Here is a 16,781-nt window from a genome sequence, read left to right as displayed (position 1 = left end):
GGTTTTATGTGAAATTACAGTTTCATTTCCTGTTGGCACATTCTGGATGCTACTATGAAAATTTGATACCAAGACATGGAAGATATTGGTCATAATGCAGAAATAGGTCATTTATAATAGGGGAAGGAGTTCCTTTCTGTATCAGTCACTGACTCCGCTGTGTATTCTTCTCATTCCTCCTTTCTGTAGAAGGGGACAGATGGGACAGACAGGCTGGGGCTGGATGTCACTGTTTGTCTTTTCAGTGCGGCAAGTTACAAGACGGTTTTATTCTCTGTTCTGCACATTTTTAAAAGAACAAGGTGAAAAGAGAAATGTGAAGAGAAAAGTCATAGCTTTTGACTGTCTCGGTGATGAGACCGAACATGCCCTCAGAACCGTTCAGAGCGCTCGGTGTGGGAAGTAGCGGCTGTGTTGGTTGGCGACACTGTGGTCAGTGCCGCAGTTACTCAGTCACACACTCTCATGTGCTTAGTTAAAGGGCTCTGACCTGGAAATTACCATCACCAGAGGATCATCCCTGCCTGGTCCTGCTTGTGCGTATGTCAACCTCAACATTTGTACAAATGGCAGTGAGCAAGGTAAGGGTGTATGAATCCCGTGGCTCATACTTGACTTTTTAGTTAAACTTACAAATGTCTTTAAGGCTATTATACGAGAATTAGTAAAATCATATAACTTACTTTCTAATTGCCATCAGAATGAATCCACAAAAGTAAATGATTAGACTTGCACTTCCAGGAAGATGGAGTAGACAGACTTTCCCTATTCTTTCCACAAAGTACAACCAAACACCCTGGGTGTGATACATGAAAACAAAGGGGTAGGGAGGAGGGCTGGTTTTTCTTTTTGCCTCATAGATCCCAGACTTGGAAGCCGGCAACCTGGAAATGCCTAGTGCAGACAAAAACACTCCAACAAAATCCTGCTCTCTTTAGACAGAACCAGGAGGGGTGCAGCCTGGCAAGACAGAAAACTTGTAGACAGTATCTGTCCTACTCCAGACAAACACAACAGAAGAAACCGGCCCCACTGGCACTCCCACCAGCAAAGACCAAGTGGAGAGCCTAGACCTTTTTCGGGCTCCTACCACCTCACGGTGTCAGAGAAGCCCACATAGTGAGCTGGGACTTCATCCTACCTTGACGGATCAGGTCTTGATCTCAGGATTGTAAGTTCAAGCCCCACATTTGGTTCCCTGGCATGAAGCGTACTTTTAAAATTACGTGACAGAACATAAAACAGCCATAATAAAAATGTTCCACAGAGCAAATGAAAGAAATGAAAATAGGAAGCCTCCGCTAAGAAGTGGGTATCAAGAATCAAATGAAAATTTTAAAACTGATAAATACAAGAGTAGAATACAAAACCCAGTGGATTGGCACAGTGACAGAATAGAAGGGACAGGAAAGAGTCTGCACTGGAAGACAGAACAACAGAAATTACCCATTCTGAACAAAAGACAGTTTTTTAAAAAATCTGAAAAAAATGAACAGTCTTAAGGATTTATGGGGATATTAACAGAAATTTAATATTCTGTCACTGAATTCTGGGAAAATGAGAAGGAACAACAGGATTGAAAAAGTCCTCGGAGAAATAATGGCTGAAAACTTCCTAAATTTGGCAGTACACATACACCTACAGATTCAAGAAGCTGAGAGAACCCAATAAACCCAAAATATTTCGCATCGAGACATGGCATAGTCAGACTTCCGAAAGCTGAAGACAAAACATCCTGAAAGCAGCGAGAGATATGCTCCCCTAACTTACAGGGGACAACAATTGGAACGGTATTGGATTTCTCATCAGAAACCTTGGAGGCCAGAAGGCAGACTGCTAGAAGAGGGCTATTGTCGACCCAAAATTCTGTATCAGGCAAAATTCTTTCATGGTGAAGGGAAATCAAGACATCCCCAGATGAAGGGAGACTAGAAGAGTCCGTTGCTAGCGTGCCTTCTCCTAAAAAAATAGGTAGAGGAATTTCTTAAAACAGAAAGAAAATGACAAAAGAAGAAATGTAGGGACATCAGGACAGAAGAAATAGCAATAGAAAGAGTCAAAATACAGGCAAATTCAATGGTCTTTTCTCCTTAAATTTTCTAAATTATTTGATGGTTGTTACAAAAACTATAACATCTCAGTGTATATGCAAGAAATATTTAAGAAAATTAATAGTAGGAAAGAGCAAAGTGACGGAAGGGAGGTCAGGTTTCTGCTTCCCTCAAACTGGGCAAATGCCAATACCGGTAGGCCAGTTGTTAACGTGCACGTGAGCTCCCACCTGGTGCAGCCACTAAAACAGCCTGTTCCTGGAGATTCACACAAAAACAGTACAGAAATAAAAAATGGAGTCTAAAGTATGTTCACATAACCCACAGGAAGCCTAGAGAAGGAAAACAGACAAGAGGAAAGCAGAAAATATGACGGAAAGCTTAATCTTACCATAAGTAATTACACTAAATGGGGGAGGGGTCTGGCTGGCCCAGTCGGGGCAGCACATGACTCTTGATCTCTGGGTCGTGAGTTCAAGTTCCACCTTGGGCATAAAAAACAGTAATAGGGGCGCCTGGGTGTCTCATTCGGTTAAGCGTCTGCCTTCAGCTTAGGTCATGATCCCGGGGTCCTGGAAGCAGCCCCACCTCGGGCTCCCTGCTCAGCAGGGATCCTGCTTCTCCCTCTTCCCCTGCTCCCCACTTGTGTGCACGCTTTCTCTCAAATAAATGAACAAAATCTTTTTAAAAAATTAAAAAAACCAAGAATGTTTATGTTCATTTCAGTAAAGTAGCCTTCGTAGTGAAGACAGTCACCAGTGACAGTAAATAATGCTACAAATGTCAGTCCACAGGGAGAGCGTAACGGTCCCACATGTGGGTGCTGCTAACAGAGCTGCAGACCACAAAAGAGAGAGCTGACAGCCTTAAAGGAGGAAGGAAATTCAGTCTCAGTTTGAAAATTGAATATATACCTCTTTCAGCAATTGATAGAAGAGCTAGACAGAAAACCAGAATCAAATCGACATGAATGGAACAGCTCACCCAGCAGCAGCAGAGCACGTCTGTTCAAGCTCCCACGGGACTCTCACCAAGCTGGAGTGTAGGCTGGGCCATAAAACTCATCAGCACATTTAGGGATTGAAGTCATCTAGAGTATGGTGTCTGGCCAGTTACTGATTTCTGCTTTGTGAAAGGTCCGGGGAAAAGGATGAAAGTATGAGCTACCGGGCAGGAGGTGGTCCTTGCAGACATCCCCCCGCCCCGCCCCGGTGTGTCCAGAATGCACGAAGAACTCTTCCCCACTCACAGTTTAAAAAGATCCGGTTAGTGGGGAAAAGACATGAGCAGACATTGACCAGGGGGAACATACAGGTGGTGTGTTCTCCTGGATTTTTCTTTCAAATTTAACTTTTCTTCCTTCAGTTTTACTTACATTCGTGGTTCTTTAGGTGGAGTGTTGCTTCTGGAAAATCCAAAAGGAGATAACAGGTTGGACCTTTTAAAGCTGAAGAATGTTATTACTAGTATCTTTGGTGTGAAAAATACCGAGCTGGCTGTGCTTCATGGTGACACAGGTATGTAGAATGTCAGCAGCTGTCCTCTGACACGAGGTGGATCGTTTGGTATGCTCCACAGCCGTGCCTTCCTCCTGAGTCTGGGTTGGCCCGGCCCTCGGCAGCCCTGCCGCAGTGTCTCTGTGCCCCTGCTGGGATGGTGACAGCATCTGGCACTCTGAACCTGCCCTCACCCCTGCCCGGATGGACAGCATCTCTGTGCCCCCCAGAAGGTGGAGCTCCCATCCTGTGCACTCCCTGTTGGCCATGGGCCGGGGTCCAGGCCTCAGGGACTCCCTGCTGCACTTTGACCTTAGTAAGCATGGTGCCTGTGTCTTGGTAGACCCAGATCCTCGGTAAGACGAGCCTAAAGTAAGAGAGACGTGTTGAAGTCCTTCCCCTGCATACTGCCAGATGTGACCTGTGGAGACAAGGTGGTCGTGGGTGTGATTAGATAAGGGGGGTGTTCCCAGAAGCACACAGGGACACAGCCGTGTGATGGCAAAGGCAGAGCTGGAGTTGGGGAAGTGCAGGCCGACCGCTGGGAGGCTCCAGGAGCTGGGAAGAGGACAGGGAGGGCCACCCTGCAGGCTTCAAGGGGGCAGGGCCTGTGGGACACCGTGATTCTGATGTCTCACCTCCAGGACCCGAGCCCCGAGTTGTGAGTCTTAACAGCAGCCACGTGACAGGAGTACGCCCTCTTTAGTAAGAACCCGGATGCTCACTTCAGGAAGTTCTGAGTAGCTGAAAAGAGGAGATGTAATTGGCCAACAAACGGGAGCTGCTGGGCCTGACAGGAGGAGCCGCCAGCTGGGCAGAGAGAGACTGGGGCAGGCTCATGGTGTCAGATGCTGTCACCGTCTGTGACCCGGCCCACAGGAGTTCCGGGAGCCACAGGTGTGGGTCCAGAGCGGAGGTCCTACAGCCCCTGTTCCTCAGGGACCTGCCCCAGCCGTGTTTGTGACCCTAAGCAGCATTCAGTTTTAGATCGATGAGATCTGCATGTGTCCCTGTGTCTTGCTGTTTTCACATGTGTTTGTGAGTCAGATGGTCTGTTTTTTTCTGACTGTAATTACCGTGTTTTAATAGAAGGCTTAGTATTCTGACATTGGAGATTTTAAGAGGATCTGTACTATCAGGGAAAATACTAAAAGAAAAACGACTTGCTGTATACTTTTGTTCCTACCGGTACATGATTTGTTCTGCAACATTTCCGTCTCTTGCTATTTGCGTGTCATTTAAGCCTCATTTTATAGAGAAGGCGATGTCCTTTGATAAAGAGAAATTAAGCGGAAAGCATCACTGCAACGATAATGGATAGTTTAATAATTAAGTAGGAAAAAGTAAATGACTTCAGCTCTGCACTGTATATCCTGAAAGAGTGATTTGTTGCTGTTTTTGTTGTTACTTCTAGAAATACGAAACCAGACTGACTTACTGAGTCTTAGTGGAAAAACACTTCGCGTGGCCGCGGGGTCGGCCCCCGCTGTGGTGGATGGCCCCAGCACCGCTCTCTGCCGCTACATCAACCTGCAGCTCCTGAACGCAGGCCCGCAAGGTGCGCCTCCCCCAGCTGCCAACACCTGCTCCGGCGGCCGGCGGTCGTGGGGGGCTGGCGTCAGGGTTTCCTTTCACGGTCCACCTCTTACGTGGTGCTGGAAGGTGCGCGCTCCCATCTGCCCTGGGGAGCACACGCAGGCTTGCTTCCCTTGGTGTGCTTGTGTGGAAACACCCTCCATCTGGCGGGGTCAGGAGATGGGGTAAACTGGCACATGAACATTACTGCTAGATGAAGTGGAATTAAGTGCCGAGCCACTTGAGTTTAATTTCGCCTTATTCTTTTTTCCTGGGAAGTGTTCTGAATCTGTTGTACACATCCATGCCTTAGATGGATGTTTATATTTCCTTGGTATCTGGGCCCTTACTGTGCACAGTATGTGTTTACGGAGTATCTCTTCCCCTCTGCAGACTGGACGCCCGGCCCCCTGAGCCCTGCTGGCTCTAGGAGCCTCAGCTCTGCACAGGGGCCATTGGGGGGCGGGGAGGGGAAGCGTGGGGTTGGGAGGGGTGTGCGGTCTCAGGACCTGACCCAGCGGTGGTCTCCTTCACAGAGTGTGTGACGGGAACGGTGGGCACGCTCCTGTTGGAAAACCCCCCCGGGCAGAACGGACTCACCCACCAGGGCCTTCTATATGAAGCAGCCAAGGTGTTTGGCCTCCGCAGCAGGAAGCTCAAGCTGTTTCTGAACGAGACTCAGACACATGGTGAGACGACAGCATGGGCTACATCTGCTTCGTTTCTGGTTTTCTGTTGTCTCTTTTTGCTCTTTCTCCAGAAATTTGCCGTATTCGAGTATTAAAATAATAATTAAAAGGATGATTGCTTTTTGGTTTGAAAATAACCTCAAAATTATATTGGTAAGTTAATAAAAACACATGCTTCTAGATAAATCAGCATTCTTTGCTGATTCTAGGATCATTCTCTCCCCCGAGGATCGGAACGGGGACAGTGCTGTAAAACAGCAGGTCGCGGGAAGCTTGTAGCTGACGTTTTGCCGCCGCGTGCGGAGCCCGCTTGCGGGCTCTTTCTCAGCAGTGCCTAACAACGGAGGGCCCGGCCCTGTCACTGAGGAAGGAGGCGGCGGCGGCCCCCGGCAAGGCTGGTGTGCCTCGCCCCAAACCCACTCTGGTCTTAGCGCCTGGGTCAGAGTTGCCGGCTCTCTCGTCAGCCCCATTCTCTTCCTTCATCCCTGTCACACGTCGGGGCGCTCCCCATTGCGTGACTGCTGCTGGAGCCCTTTCCCCAAACAGCTTCTCTGTGTGTGGCCATCCGTCCCGTCACCGTAGCTCAAACCTGTTTATTCATTCAGCCTTGCAGCCTGGTTCTGCTGGACGCTGTGACGGGATCTGGACCTCAGTGCTGGTGAAAAAGTGCCCAGAGTTACATCTTGCCGTTGGTTCTCCGCAGGTTGAACGTGCTATGCCCAGGTGTACGTGTTTTGCTGAATGGGCTGCTTCATTCTTTCTCAGAGCACCCACCCCTGTGCACACGCCGCCCGTCTGTCCCTAAGTGCGTCTCCTTCAGCCGCTGGAGCCTTGGTGTGTGAACCTGGGTGATGAGTCCCGACCGCTCCGCGGCGTCTGCGTCTGGCTCTGAGGATCGCTGTGTCTCTCCCTACAGTGGCTCTGTTGCCTTTCAGAATGCTGTGTAGCTTTTTGTTGACACCCCGACATGAGGTATTAGGGCACATGACCTGAGGTGAAGAGGCCTTTGGGGTGAGACTGTATGTCTCTCTGGCATCAGGTGTCCGTGCTTCTGCCTCTTCCGGCTCTAACCCCGTCATCGTCCTGCAGAAGCCTGCAGGGGATGGGACTCGTTCTGTAGCTTTGTGCTTAGTGCTCAGTCTCAAGGGACCCTGTGTCCCTGGGCCGTGACCCCAGCTTCTCTGTTTCTTCGTCCGGTGAGAGAGGGCCTGGCAGGGCTGAACCGGGATGTCCCTTCCTCCAGGCTCGTGAGGCCCTGGTTTAAAAAAAAGTACTTAATAATCAGGAATGACTTGTGCCATTTTGCTGGGGTTCTTGTTCTGATAGTCTTAACCTGTTTTCTCCCTCGTGTCCTCCAAAATTGCCTCCTTAGGGGTCCAGTTGATTTTTTTTTGTAGGCGCACTATCTCAATTTCCTTCTCACTTCCTTTTGTGTATTTCTTTTTTGCTATTTTCTTAGTGTTTATCACGGGGATTACAGTTAACATCCTAAATTAACGACAGTCTGGTTTGAATCAATACCAATTTGACTTCAGTTGCAAAAACTCTGTCCCCGTTTATATTCTTGTCAGAAACTCGTCGTGTGCCCCAAAACATAAATTTTTAATTCTGTCTTACGTATTCGTCTTTTAAATCACGTGGAAAACAAAGTAGAATTATAAACCAGACATGGGGCAGCATGCGGCAGTTACCGTCAGCGTCCTTGCGTCCCGGCCTGAGGCTCTCCGGCAGTGCTTTTGTTTATTTGGGATGTCTTCACTGCCCCTCAGCTCAGCCTTCACCCCCTCATCAGCCAGATTTGGCCTGAAAAGCTCTTATTTTTTTCAGAATTGGAAGCTTGGGGGTCTTCCCAGGACTTTTCTGTGTGTGTGTCCTGCTCTGGGCACACATGTGGCTTTCTGAATCGCGCCGTCCTTGACTTCGCCCACAGACTGTCGGCCCTCTGTCACGTGCTGCATCCGTGAGCTTGTGCCCCTGGCAGCTGTGGGCTTTTTGTTTGTCTAACAGTATTTCCCCGCGATGCCTGCACTTTTCCTCCCTGCGAGAGTTCCAGGTTTGGCAAAACAGAGACAAGCACCAGATGCGAGCCCCCCCAGGTCAGGTTAGGACACACACAGTGCCTTTGCTCTGTTCCTCCTGGGACCCTGGGGTCCTCGGGCTGGGCGGGCCGGGCAGCCAAGCACAATGGGACAACCACAGACAGACTTTCTGTTGAAGCCCCGTGTAAAGGAGCATTGCTCTCCTTGTCTGGGGACTGTCAGCCCAGGCCCATTTCAACTCAGTTACTTGGGGCCACAGAGAGAGTTTGGACAGCACGAGGGCCAGAGCCTCATGGGGCTGTGTCCTGTCTGTCCCTGCCCCACAGCAAGGCTGAGTGAGGCAGGTTCTCCATACGGTTTGCTGACGCTGGCCCGACAGATTGCCATAAGCCGGGGCCATGAGACCAAGTGTCTTCTCGAGGCCAGAGGCCAGGTGTGAGCAGGGCCGCATCCTCCTTGGAGGCTCCAGGGCAGAATCTAGTCTTTGCCTCTTCCCACTAATGGTGGTTCCAGGCGTCCTGGACTTGTGACCCCATCACCCCAGCCTCAGCCTCTGTGGTCAGGGACAATTTCCAGGAAGTAGAACATGGGCATATCTTCTGGAAGGCCATGATTTAAACCCACTGCATTCTCTTCACTGTCTCCTCGGTGGTGAGGGGTCTGTTTGAAATGCACTGTGGCTGTGGGTTCCTTATTCGAGGCCCCAGCATTTGTGGGGGGATGATTCACTGGACTTCCCAGTCTGTAGACCCCCGGCTTTTTCTTCTCTCCCTTTGATAACCTTTAGTGCCAAAGCTTTAAGCCACCAGAACCTCCAGAAAACCAAAATGTTCAGGTACCTCTTGGGATTCATGATTTTTGGCCTAGAGGCTTTCCTCATTTTCTTTCCTTGTGTGGCCACTGTTTTTTTTCTTTTTAATGTTTTCTGTTACACTTTAAAATTTTCTGCTCCGTTGTTAAAGATTCAAGCCTCCACTGCTCTCAGGTTCCTCTCTGTAACCAGACACAACTCTGCCTCCACTTTGCTCTCAGGGGCTCCCTGTGTCCACAGCCCTCTCTGGCTTAGGGCCCCATCCTCTGTTGAAGTGGCCTGTCCGCCTCCCCCAGAGTTGTCTCCTGTGCAGTCCTCCCTTGACGGTGTCCCCGCTCAGAGTCCCCATGGCTCACCATTAGCTAATGCTTCAGAGTCATCACTTGACACACAAGATTCTGCCTGTTCGGGCCCCGTCTGCCTCTCCAGTGACGTCCGCAGGCTGTCCTCCCATCAGCAGGCTCCTTTCACTTTGCCTCTGACACACTTGGCTCTTCCTATCTTGTTCCGCGTGGGTGAAGCTTCGAGACTCTTACGTCCTCTTCCTTATCCCCCACATGCTCTGGTCCCTGGGGCCGCCAGGCCGTGGACATGAAGAGGCATCATTGTCTCCGGTTCTGTGCGCCTGCAGGCACCTGGCCGACACTGACCAGGGACAGTCTGCCCGTGACTCAAGAACAGGCCTTGCCTGTGCTCCCAGTATACCTCTCCACACCCTGAGACCTAGAAGGCTGTGGTCTGATCCCTGAGAAGCCTGGGGCTCTTTCCGGCCCAATATCTCTGCCCAGCCTCATTTCCATTGTGTTTTTCCTCTCAAAGTTGTCTTTGTAAAATAGTACTAATTCAGTAAATTCAAAGGATCACATGATGGCTTTCTGCTCGGTCCACGAGATGCTCGGTGTCTTCTCCAGGCCCTGTAGTTGTCTACAACGGGCGCAGCTGCAGGAGTGATGTCCTGCGTTCCTGCTGGCACGAGAGCCGTTTGCAGAGAATGTTGGTCCTTTCCTTTGGGTTTTTTTTTTTTTTTTAATTCAGTTAGCATATAGTACATCCTGAGTTTTTGTTGCAGTGTACAACGATTCATTAGTTACTTACAACACTCAGTCCTCATGTTGGGATGAGCCCTGGTCCTTCCCTTTGAATTCAGACCTCCTAGAAGCAAAATGCCCCCCACTGGGCAAAGAGCATTCCAGAGCGTTCTTTTCTCTCTCTCTTTTTGGGTTATTATCTATTCAGTGTGTTTCAAAGATTTTGTTTTTTATTTTGAGAGAGAGAGAGCATGAGCACGAGGGTCGGAGGGAGAGGGAGAAGCAGGCTTCCCGTTGAGCAGGGAGCCCGATGCGGGGTCCATCCCAGGACACTGGGATCATGACCTGAGCCAAAGGCAGAAGCCTAACCGACTGAGCCACCCAGGTGCTCCTCTGTTCAGTGTGTTGTAATCAGTACGTTAGTTTTATACTTTTAGAGTTCTTGTCATTGGTTGTTATCAGCGAAACACCTGTTGGGGTGGGTATGCAGATGTCTGGGCCAGTGCACAGGGCTAGTTAGGTCGAAGGGCATTCCTCCAGAAGGTCTGCTCAAGACTTGACCCAGACTATAGGGAGTTAGGCACCTTCCACAGAATCAGGGGAGAGGCCACACGAGACCACTGTCACTTCTGGCAATTGTTAGTTCAGTGGGTTTCCCAAAATGACCCTCGGGTTGGATAATTTGTTAGCAGGATTTATAGAACTCACTGGAAACTACTGAACTTAGGTTTGTTACAGGAAGAGGTGCAGAGGGCCGAATCTGGGAGGAGCCCAGACACAAGGCTTCCAGTTGCCTTCTCCCGAGGAGTCACGGGCAGTGCTCCCTCCTGCCCCCGCTTGTGACAATGGTGCGCACGGTGCAGCTCGGGAAGCTCCCCCGAGCTGGGGGCCCAGAGTGTGCAGTGAGGCTTCATTACAGGGGCACAGCTGGTGCATTGCCCTCCCCGCTGCACTGTTGGGCAATACCACGTGACTGAAAGCTTCCGCCCTGAAACACGTGGCTGGTCTTTCTGGTGTGGCTGGCTCCGCCCAGAGTCAGCTCATTAGCAGAACTCCGAGGGGTGTTCAGGGCCCACCATAAACAAACAGTCCTATCGCTCAGGAAGTCCCAGGGGTCTGGAGGGTCCCCCAGGAGCTGGGACAAAGACCAGACCCCTTAGGGTGAGGCCAAATCCTATACACAAGCAGTCAGCAGTTTTTAAATATTCATACAGAACAGATATGTTACATTTATTTTTTTTAACCTTCTTTACATTCTAGAAATTACGGAAGAAATCCCCGTGAAGACTTTGAACATGAAGACTGTGTATGTTTCTGTATTACCGACGACGGCAGACTTCTAACATTGGTGTTCTGTGGCCTTGTCCTGGCACGTGCCTGTCCCTGCACACGGAGGATGTTCCCTTCAAGGGCACGTATGGTTTGCTGCTTTGGGTCCACGACTGAAAGGCGGTGATTCCTCAGGTGACTTGGCGCCTCACAGTAATACGTACACGTAAGCCTGACTCCCGTGCAGCCACGTGGAGGGCAAACTGGTCCTCTGCTCGCTTCTGCACTTGCACAACGTGGAAGTGGTTGCAGTGACACATTTATGTATCATTCTGTGGCCTTTAAAACTTGTTTGAGATGTCTTGAAGGAGTGTGTTAAATATTTCTGCTACCTGGATTTTCCTGGGTAATTTGCTGGAATATTGTAAGTTTCAGTAAATTAGAAGAGTAAATAAATTTCCTCTCAGATAATAAATGTGTTAGAAGTAATTTATTTTCTCATAGTCGAATGAAACTCGAAATGTGTAATCTTTAAAGAACACAAAAACTTCATAGTGACTTCTTTGTTAAGACAGTGGGTAAACATCTAATTTCACTTCTTCCCAAAATCCTCTGTGTCAAAGAGGCAGATGCCAAGACAGAATCAGCTGCAGGAGTTTATTGGGGGAAACACAGATGAGGGGTGAAGGGAGGGGGCAGGCCCCTGTGACAGAGAAGGGGAAGGAGGGAGGGTTGATCAGAAAAAGCCCAGCCTGCAGGGCAACCTGGGAACAGCCTGGTCAGGCGGGGCTTCCTCGTGAAAAGAGTCCAGAGGTGGGCAGACATGACCTGGCTTCGCCTGCCCGCCTCGGTCACTCCGTGGCTGGGAGCCGCCAGGGGGCAGCGTAGCTACAGCACAGATGCCCCGGCAGGAGGCTGTCCAGCAGCTGCTCTGGCGGGGTCTCCTGGAGGGGAGCAGAATGGTGTGTCTCTGGCTGCTACAATTAGTGCATTTCAGCTCCACAAAGTCAGAGGGGAAAAAAAAGAGCAAGTGTTGGTCAGGATCGTTGGAACGCCTGTGCACTGTCGGTGAGAATGTAAAATGTGGTCGCTGTGGAAAACGGTACGGAGGTTCCTCGAAAAACGAAAAATGATCTGGCAGCCTGGATCTAAACCCAAAGAACTGAAGCCTGGGCGTCGGAGAGTTTCAGCACACCCAGCTCCACCGAAGCATTACTATTTATCTAGTATTTATACTCGGTGAAGTGCGTTCAGTCTCTAAAGAGAAGGATGTGCCCTGGGGACATTGTGCCAAGTGCTTCTGTGAGGTCCCCAGAGGAATCCAGCCACTGCGGCTGCAGCAGGGAGGGGAAGGGGAACTTGTTCAACGGGAAGGTTTCCGTTTTGCAAGAGGAAGAAGTTCTGGAGGTCTTTTCACACCTGTGAATATAGTTAACACTACTAAACGGTTCCTGTAAAAGTGGTTAAGTTGGTAAATTCTAGGTATCTGTTACACTTTCGAAGTATTTTTAATGTCACAGGGACAGAAGCCGGCCTGAAAGAGCTCGCACTGGCCAAAACTGGAACAATTTGAGCAAAATAATAATATGAGGAAAACCTCAGACAAGCCCACATTGAGAGGCATTCCACACAGTACTTGACTGCAGACTGTCAAGGTCATCGCAAACAAGGAATGTCTGAGAAACTATGACAGACCCGGGGTCAGAGCTGCAACATGAGGTGTGAAGGAACAATTCAGTTCATAACAAGGTCATGGATCCACAGACTGAATACTGACAATTCAAGGTAATCTCAATCAAAATCCCAGCAGAATATTATGCTAAGACAATTATATGATTTCACTCATACGTGGAATTTAAGAAACAAAACAATCAAGCAAATGGGAAAAACAACAATAGGCAAACCAAGAAACAGACTTAACTACAGAGAACACGCTCGCCAGAGGGCAGGGCAGTGGGGGATGGGGAAGTGGATGACGCGGAGTACAGAGCGCACCTGCTGTGGTGAGCGTGGGGGGTGGATGGACGTGGTGAATCACTGTATTGTACACCTGAAACTAGTGTTACACTGTATGTTAGCTACTGGGATTTAAATAAAAAGTTTTTTAAAATCCCAGCAGGGTTTTTTTCATAGACATTAACAGGCTAATTTAAAAATGATAATGGAAACGTGAATGATTCAAAAGCCAAATGAACTTTCAAAGAGAAGTAAAAGTTGGAGGATTTAATCTGATTACAAGACTTCTAAAACTATAATAATTAAAGCTGTGGAATCGGCATAAAGATAATAAGTAGATCATTAGAACAGAGTAGAGAATCCAGAAACAGACCTACATATGTATTTTCAATTGACTTTTTTTTTAAAAACGATGCCAAAGACATCAATGGGAAAAGGATAATCTTTTCCCCAAAATGGTACTGGAACAAGCAGACGGTCATCGACATGCACACAGAGCCCCAACCTCTACCTCTCCACACGTAAAAATTAACTGAAAATGTATCAAAATGTAAATATAACAGATACGTGTATTTTACCACAATAAATATATTTTAACAGAGAACTAAATGGAAGAGCTAAAATTGATCCATTTTCTTTAAGGAAACAGGAGAAGAATCTCGGTGGCCTGGTAGGATAGGCAGAATAGCCCCCAAGATACCTACGTCTTAATCCCTGGAACCGACAAACAGAGTAGATGCTAAAGAAACCGCAGATGTGACTAAGGTTGTCGGCTTTAGGATTAAAGAGATTATCCTGATTTATGGGGGGGGGGGCAGGCAATTTAATCACAGGAGCCTTTAAAAGCAGAGAATTTCTCTAGGGGCCAGAAACAGGCAGAAGGGGTAAGAGATTCCAAGCAAGGACTTGCTGTGCCTTTGCTAGCTCTCTGAGGTGGGGGCCCAGTGCGAGATGGGGCGGGGCCTCTAGAGGCTGCAGTTGCCCCAGATGGCAGCGCCCAGGGAAACGGGCCACAGTCCTACAGCAGGAAGGAGCCGGAACTGGCCAGTTCTTCCCAGGGCCTCTGTCTCCTAAGAGCCAAGCTAGTGGACCCCACAGTTGGGGCCCTTGTGAGACTCAGCAAAGGAACCATCCAGGCACATCAGACTCCAGCTGCGAAGCAGTAAGCTCGTGTCATCTTAGGCCGCTTAGTTTGTGGTAATTTATCAAAGTAGCAGCAGGAGACTAATACGCGGTGGTCGAGGCAAGTATTTCTCAAATAGGTCTCAGAAAGCACAAACAGGCGCCTGGGCTGCTCAGTCGGTTAAGCGTCCATCTCTTGATTTAGGCTCATGATCTCAGGGTCCTGGGAATGAGCCCTGCATCAGGCTCCATGCTCAGCAAGGAGTCAGCTTGAGATTCTCTGTCTCCCTCTGTCTCTTCCCCTCCCTGCTTGCTGTCCCTCTCTCTCTCTCTCTCATATAAATAGATAAAATCTTAAGAAAAAAAAAAAGCACAAACCACAAGAAAATATAAATAAGTCGGGCTTGAAAATTAAAGACTTAAAGACTTGCTCTTCAAAAGGTGTATATATGGAAAGGCAATTCAGAGACTGATAAAATATTTGCAGAACATCTAGACTTGTCTCTCGAATATGTAAGGAGCTCTTAGAACTCAATAATAAGACAACCCAGTTTTTTAAATTTGGCAGAAGATCTGAACAGACGTTTCACCAGAGAAGGTGCACACGTGGCATCAGGCACGAGTGGTGCTTGGCATCGCTAGTCGTCAGGAAAATGGGAAATTAAAGCCACAGTGAGAATCATCACGTACCCACTAGAACGGCTGGAAGTTAGAAGTCTGACCCTATGGTGTGTGGGTAAGGGTGTGCTGCTGTTGGGCACATGAAACAGGACCGTTGATTTGGAAGACAGTCCAGCAGGTGTTTTTTAGGCTGAACAGACCTTGGGTCCATACGAGACGGCACAGACCTGTTCCTACTCGCTCCTCTAGGTCAGAACCACTATAAACCATGGGCATAACTAAAGACAACCAAAGGAGAAGTCTGGGAAGTGGTAAGAGGAAGGCGAACTGGTTTGGAGCCCCATGGCTGGAAGAACACAGTAGTGGGTGTCTTAGACCTCCCCCCCAACAGCAGGTGGGCTGACCTAACACAAAGGAGGGCCCGGGCTGGAGCAGGAATCCCTCTAGCAACAGCCTCCCCCAGCACAAAGAGGCCCTGCTAACAGTAAGCAGCAAGGGGAAACGCTCCTTCTCCCACCCAGACCCAGCGTTCCAGAGGGTGGGGGCACAACTGGCACCCTGCCAAGGTGGCCTCTGTGTCCTCAATGGCCCGAGGCCCTTGGTGGCCAGGGTACCTAGTGCGGGTGAGGGTTCTCGCCATAACCAGCACATGCTCTCTGTCTCCACAGGCAGCAGAGACCCAGCACAAGCCCCGGGAAGCCTCGTTCTCCCCCAGGAAACCCCTTCCAGAGACCCCGCATCCCAGCCTGTGGGTGAACCTCGGGATACACAGGGTAAGTAATGTTTTCCCTTCAAAGGAGCATTTCAAGCCCGCCGAAACAAGAAGTATCGAACATTCCAAGTGCAGGACGATTATTACTGCAGTGACCTGAACTGTCCTATAAGTTAGAAATGCCGGTCCCGGCCTGTCCATAAGCAGTGTCACGACTGGACCAGCCTTTGTGCTTCTCGTGACTGCAGGACACCCAGCACTAACCGTCAGGAACCGTGAAGAAAAGGTTTATCACTCACAAGTCCTGGTGAGCGCCCGGCATGCCTGGGGCCCCCCAGTGGGGTCTCAGAGAAAGTGCAGGCCTGGGGTTCTGCTTTTATTGGGGTTGAGGGTGGGGGCCTGGAGTTTCGAGGGCTCACTCTTCATTGATGAACTGAAAACATAGAAGCTGGAGTTTTAAGCTGGGGAAGAGAAAAAACAAGTGTGCCAAATGGTCACTGATTAAAGTCAACTGAGATCTCTCTAGACAGAGAAGCCTGCAGGGAAGGGGGTCGGGCTGGGTCTTCCTCCAGTCATGGGGCTGGCAAGGTGTTCAGATGGCCATCTCTGAAGCAGATATGCCAGCAATCAAAGAGTAACTCAGGCGCTTACACTACAAGAAGCAGACTCCCTGCTGAGAGGGCACCTGACCTGAGGGTTGATCCCAGGACCTGGAGATCATGACTGAGCCGAAGTGCAGATGCTTGACCGACTGAGCCACCCAGGTGCCCAGTATTTCTTGTTTCTATTATTTTTTTAGTATTTGCAGTATTTGCATCTAAAACCAAGTATGCAAAGCCCAGAGTGTCTATCCCTGTGAGGACTCATTTGTAGCCCCCAGGGATGCTAGTCTGTTAGCTTGTCAGCCATGAGTGAGGCCTGACAGCCATCGCAGTCACCCTCCCGTTGGCAGTTGGTGCTCAGAGGGCACAAGAGGGACGTGTGGGGGAGCAGCACTTCCCTGCACTGCTGCGGCCACCCCTGCATGTCCACGCATTCAGAGAGCCCAGCTGGCCACCCCATGGAAGCGCAGCAGGGTAATCACCTCCTGGGTCCAATCCCTAACTTGTCCTGGAAGGCGTCCATCTTCAGAAGGACACTGGCATGTCCTGCTTCAATGTGCCCCTTAAATTCCCTCAGTGATTCCACAGGCTGTGCCCCATGCAGGTATTTTCACTGCCCTAAAAATCCTGTTTCACGTATTCATTCCAGTTTTCCAGTGCCCATCTGCCTGCTTGTGTGGCCAGGCCTTTGGCCACCGCCACAAAGTGGTAAAAACCCAAACATTAGGGCTCTTTTCATTTTCCATTCTTCCGTCACAGCAAGAAAAACAGCAGGCAGTTCAGCACACTGAGCGGATTTGTTCTTACTTT

General features: G+C 49.4%; 1 protein-coding gene across 4 annotated transcripts in view; it reads left to right on the top strand.

The window, feature by feature from the left end:
* The window catches only part of IARS1 (isoleucyl-tRNA synthetase 1), a 64,258-nt gene extending 52,825 nt beyond the window's left edge, over window positions 1-11,433 (top strand). For 2 of the 4 annotated variants that reach the window (XM_026519118.4, XM_026519117.4), the window contains exons 30-34: window positions 476-581; window positions 3,443-3,568; window positions 4,962-5,105; window positions 5,659-5,811; window positions 10,950-11,433. In XM_026519118.4, the coding sequence (XP_026374903.2) occupies window positions 476-581; window positions 3,443-3,568; window positions 4,962-5,105; window positions 5,659-5,811; window positions 10,950-11,032 (612 nt within the window). In that variant the 3' untranslated portion in view covers window positions 11,033-11,433. Of the gene's footprint in view, window positions 1-475; window positions 582-3,442; window positions 3,569-4,961; window positions 5,106-5,658; window positions 5,998-10,949 lie in introns of those variants that run through there. The other 2 variants (XM_057305641.1, XM_057305642.1) reach the window with 1 other exon arrangement.
* Window positions 11,434-16,781: the final 5,348 nt, after the last annotated feature.

Source organism: Ursus arctos, unplaced genomic scaffold, assembly GCF_023065955.2.
Source record: "Ursus arctos isolate Adak ecotype North America unplaced genomic scaffold, UrsArc2.0 scaffold_33, whole genome shotgun sequence".
In the NCBI taxonomy this organism is placed as follows: Eukaryota; Metazoa; Chordata; class Mammalia; order Carnivora; family Ursidae; genus Ursus; species Ursus arctos.
The sequence above is the reverse complement of the archived record's forward strand: the minus strand, read 5'-3'. Positions and strand labels throughout refer to the sequence as shown.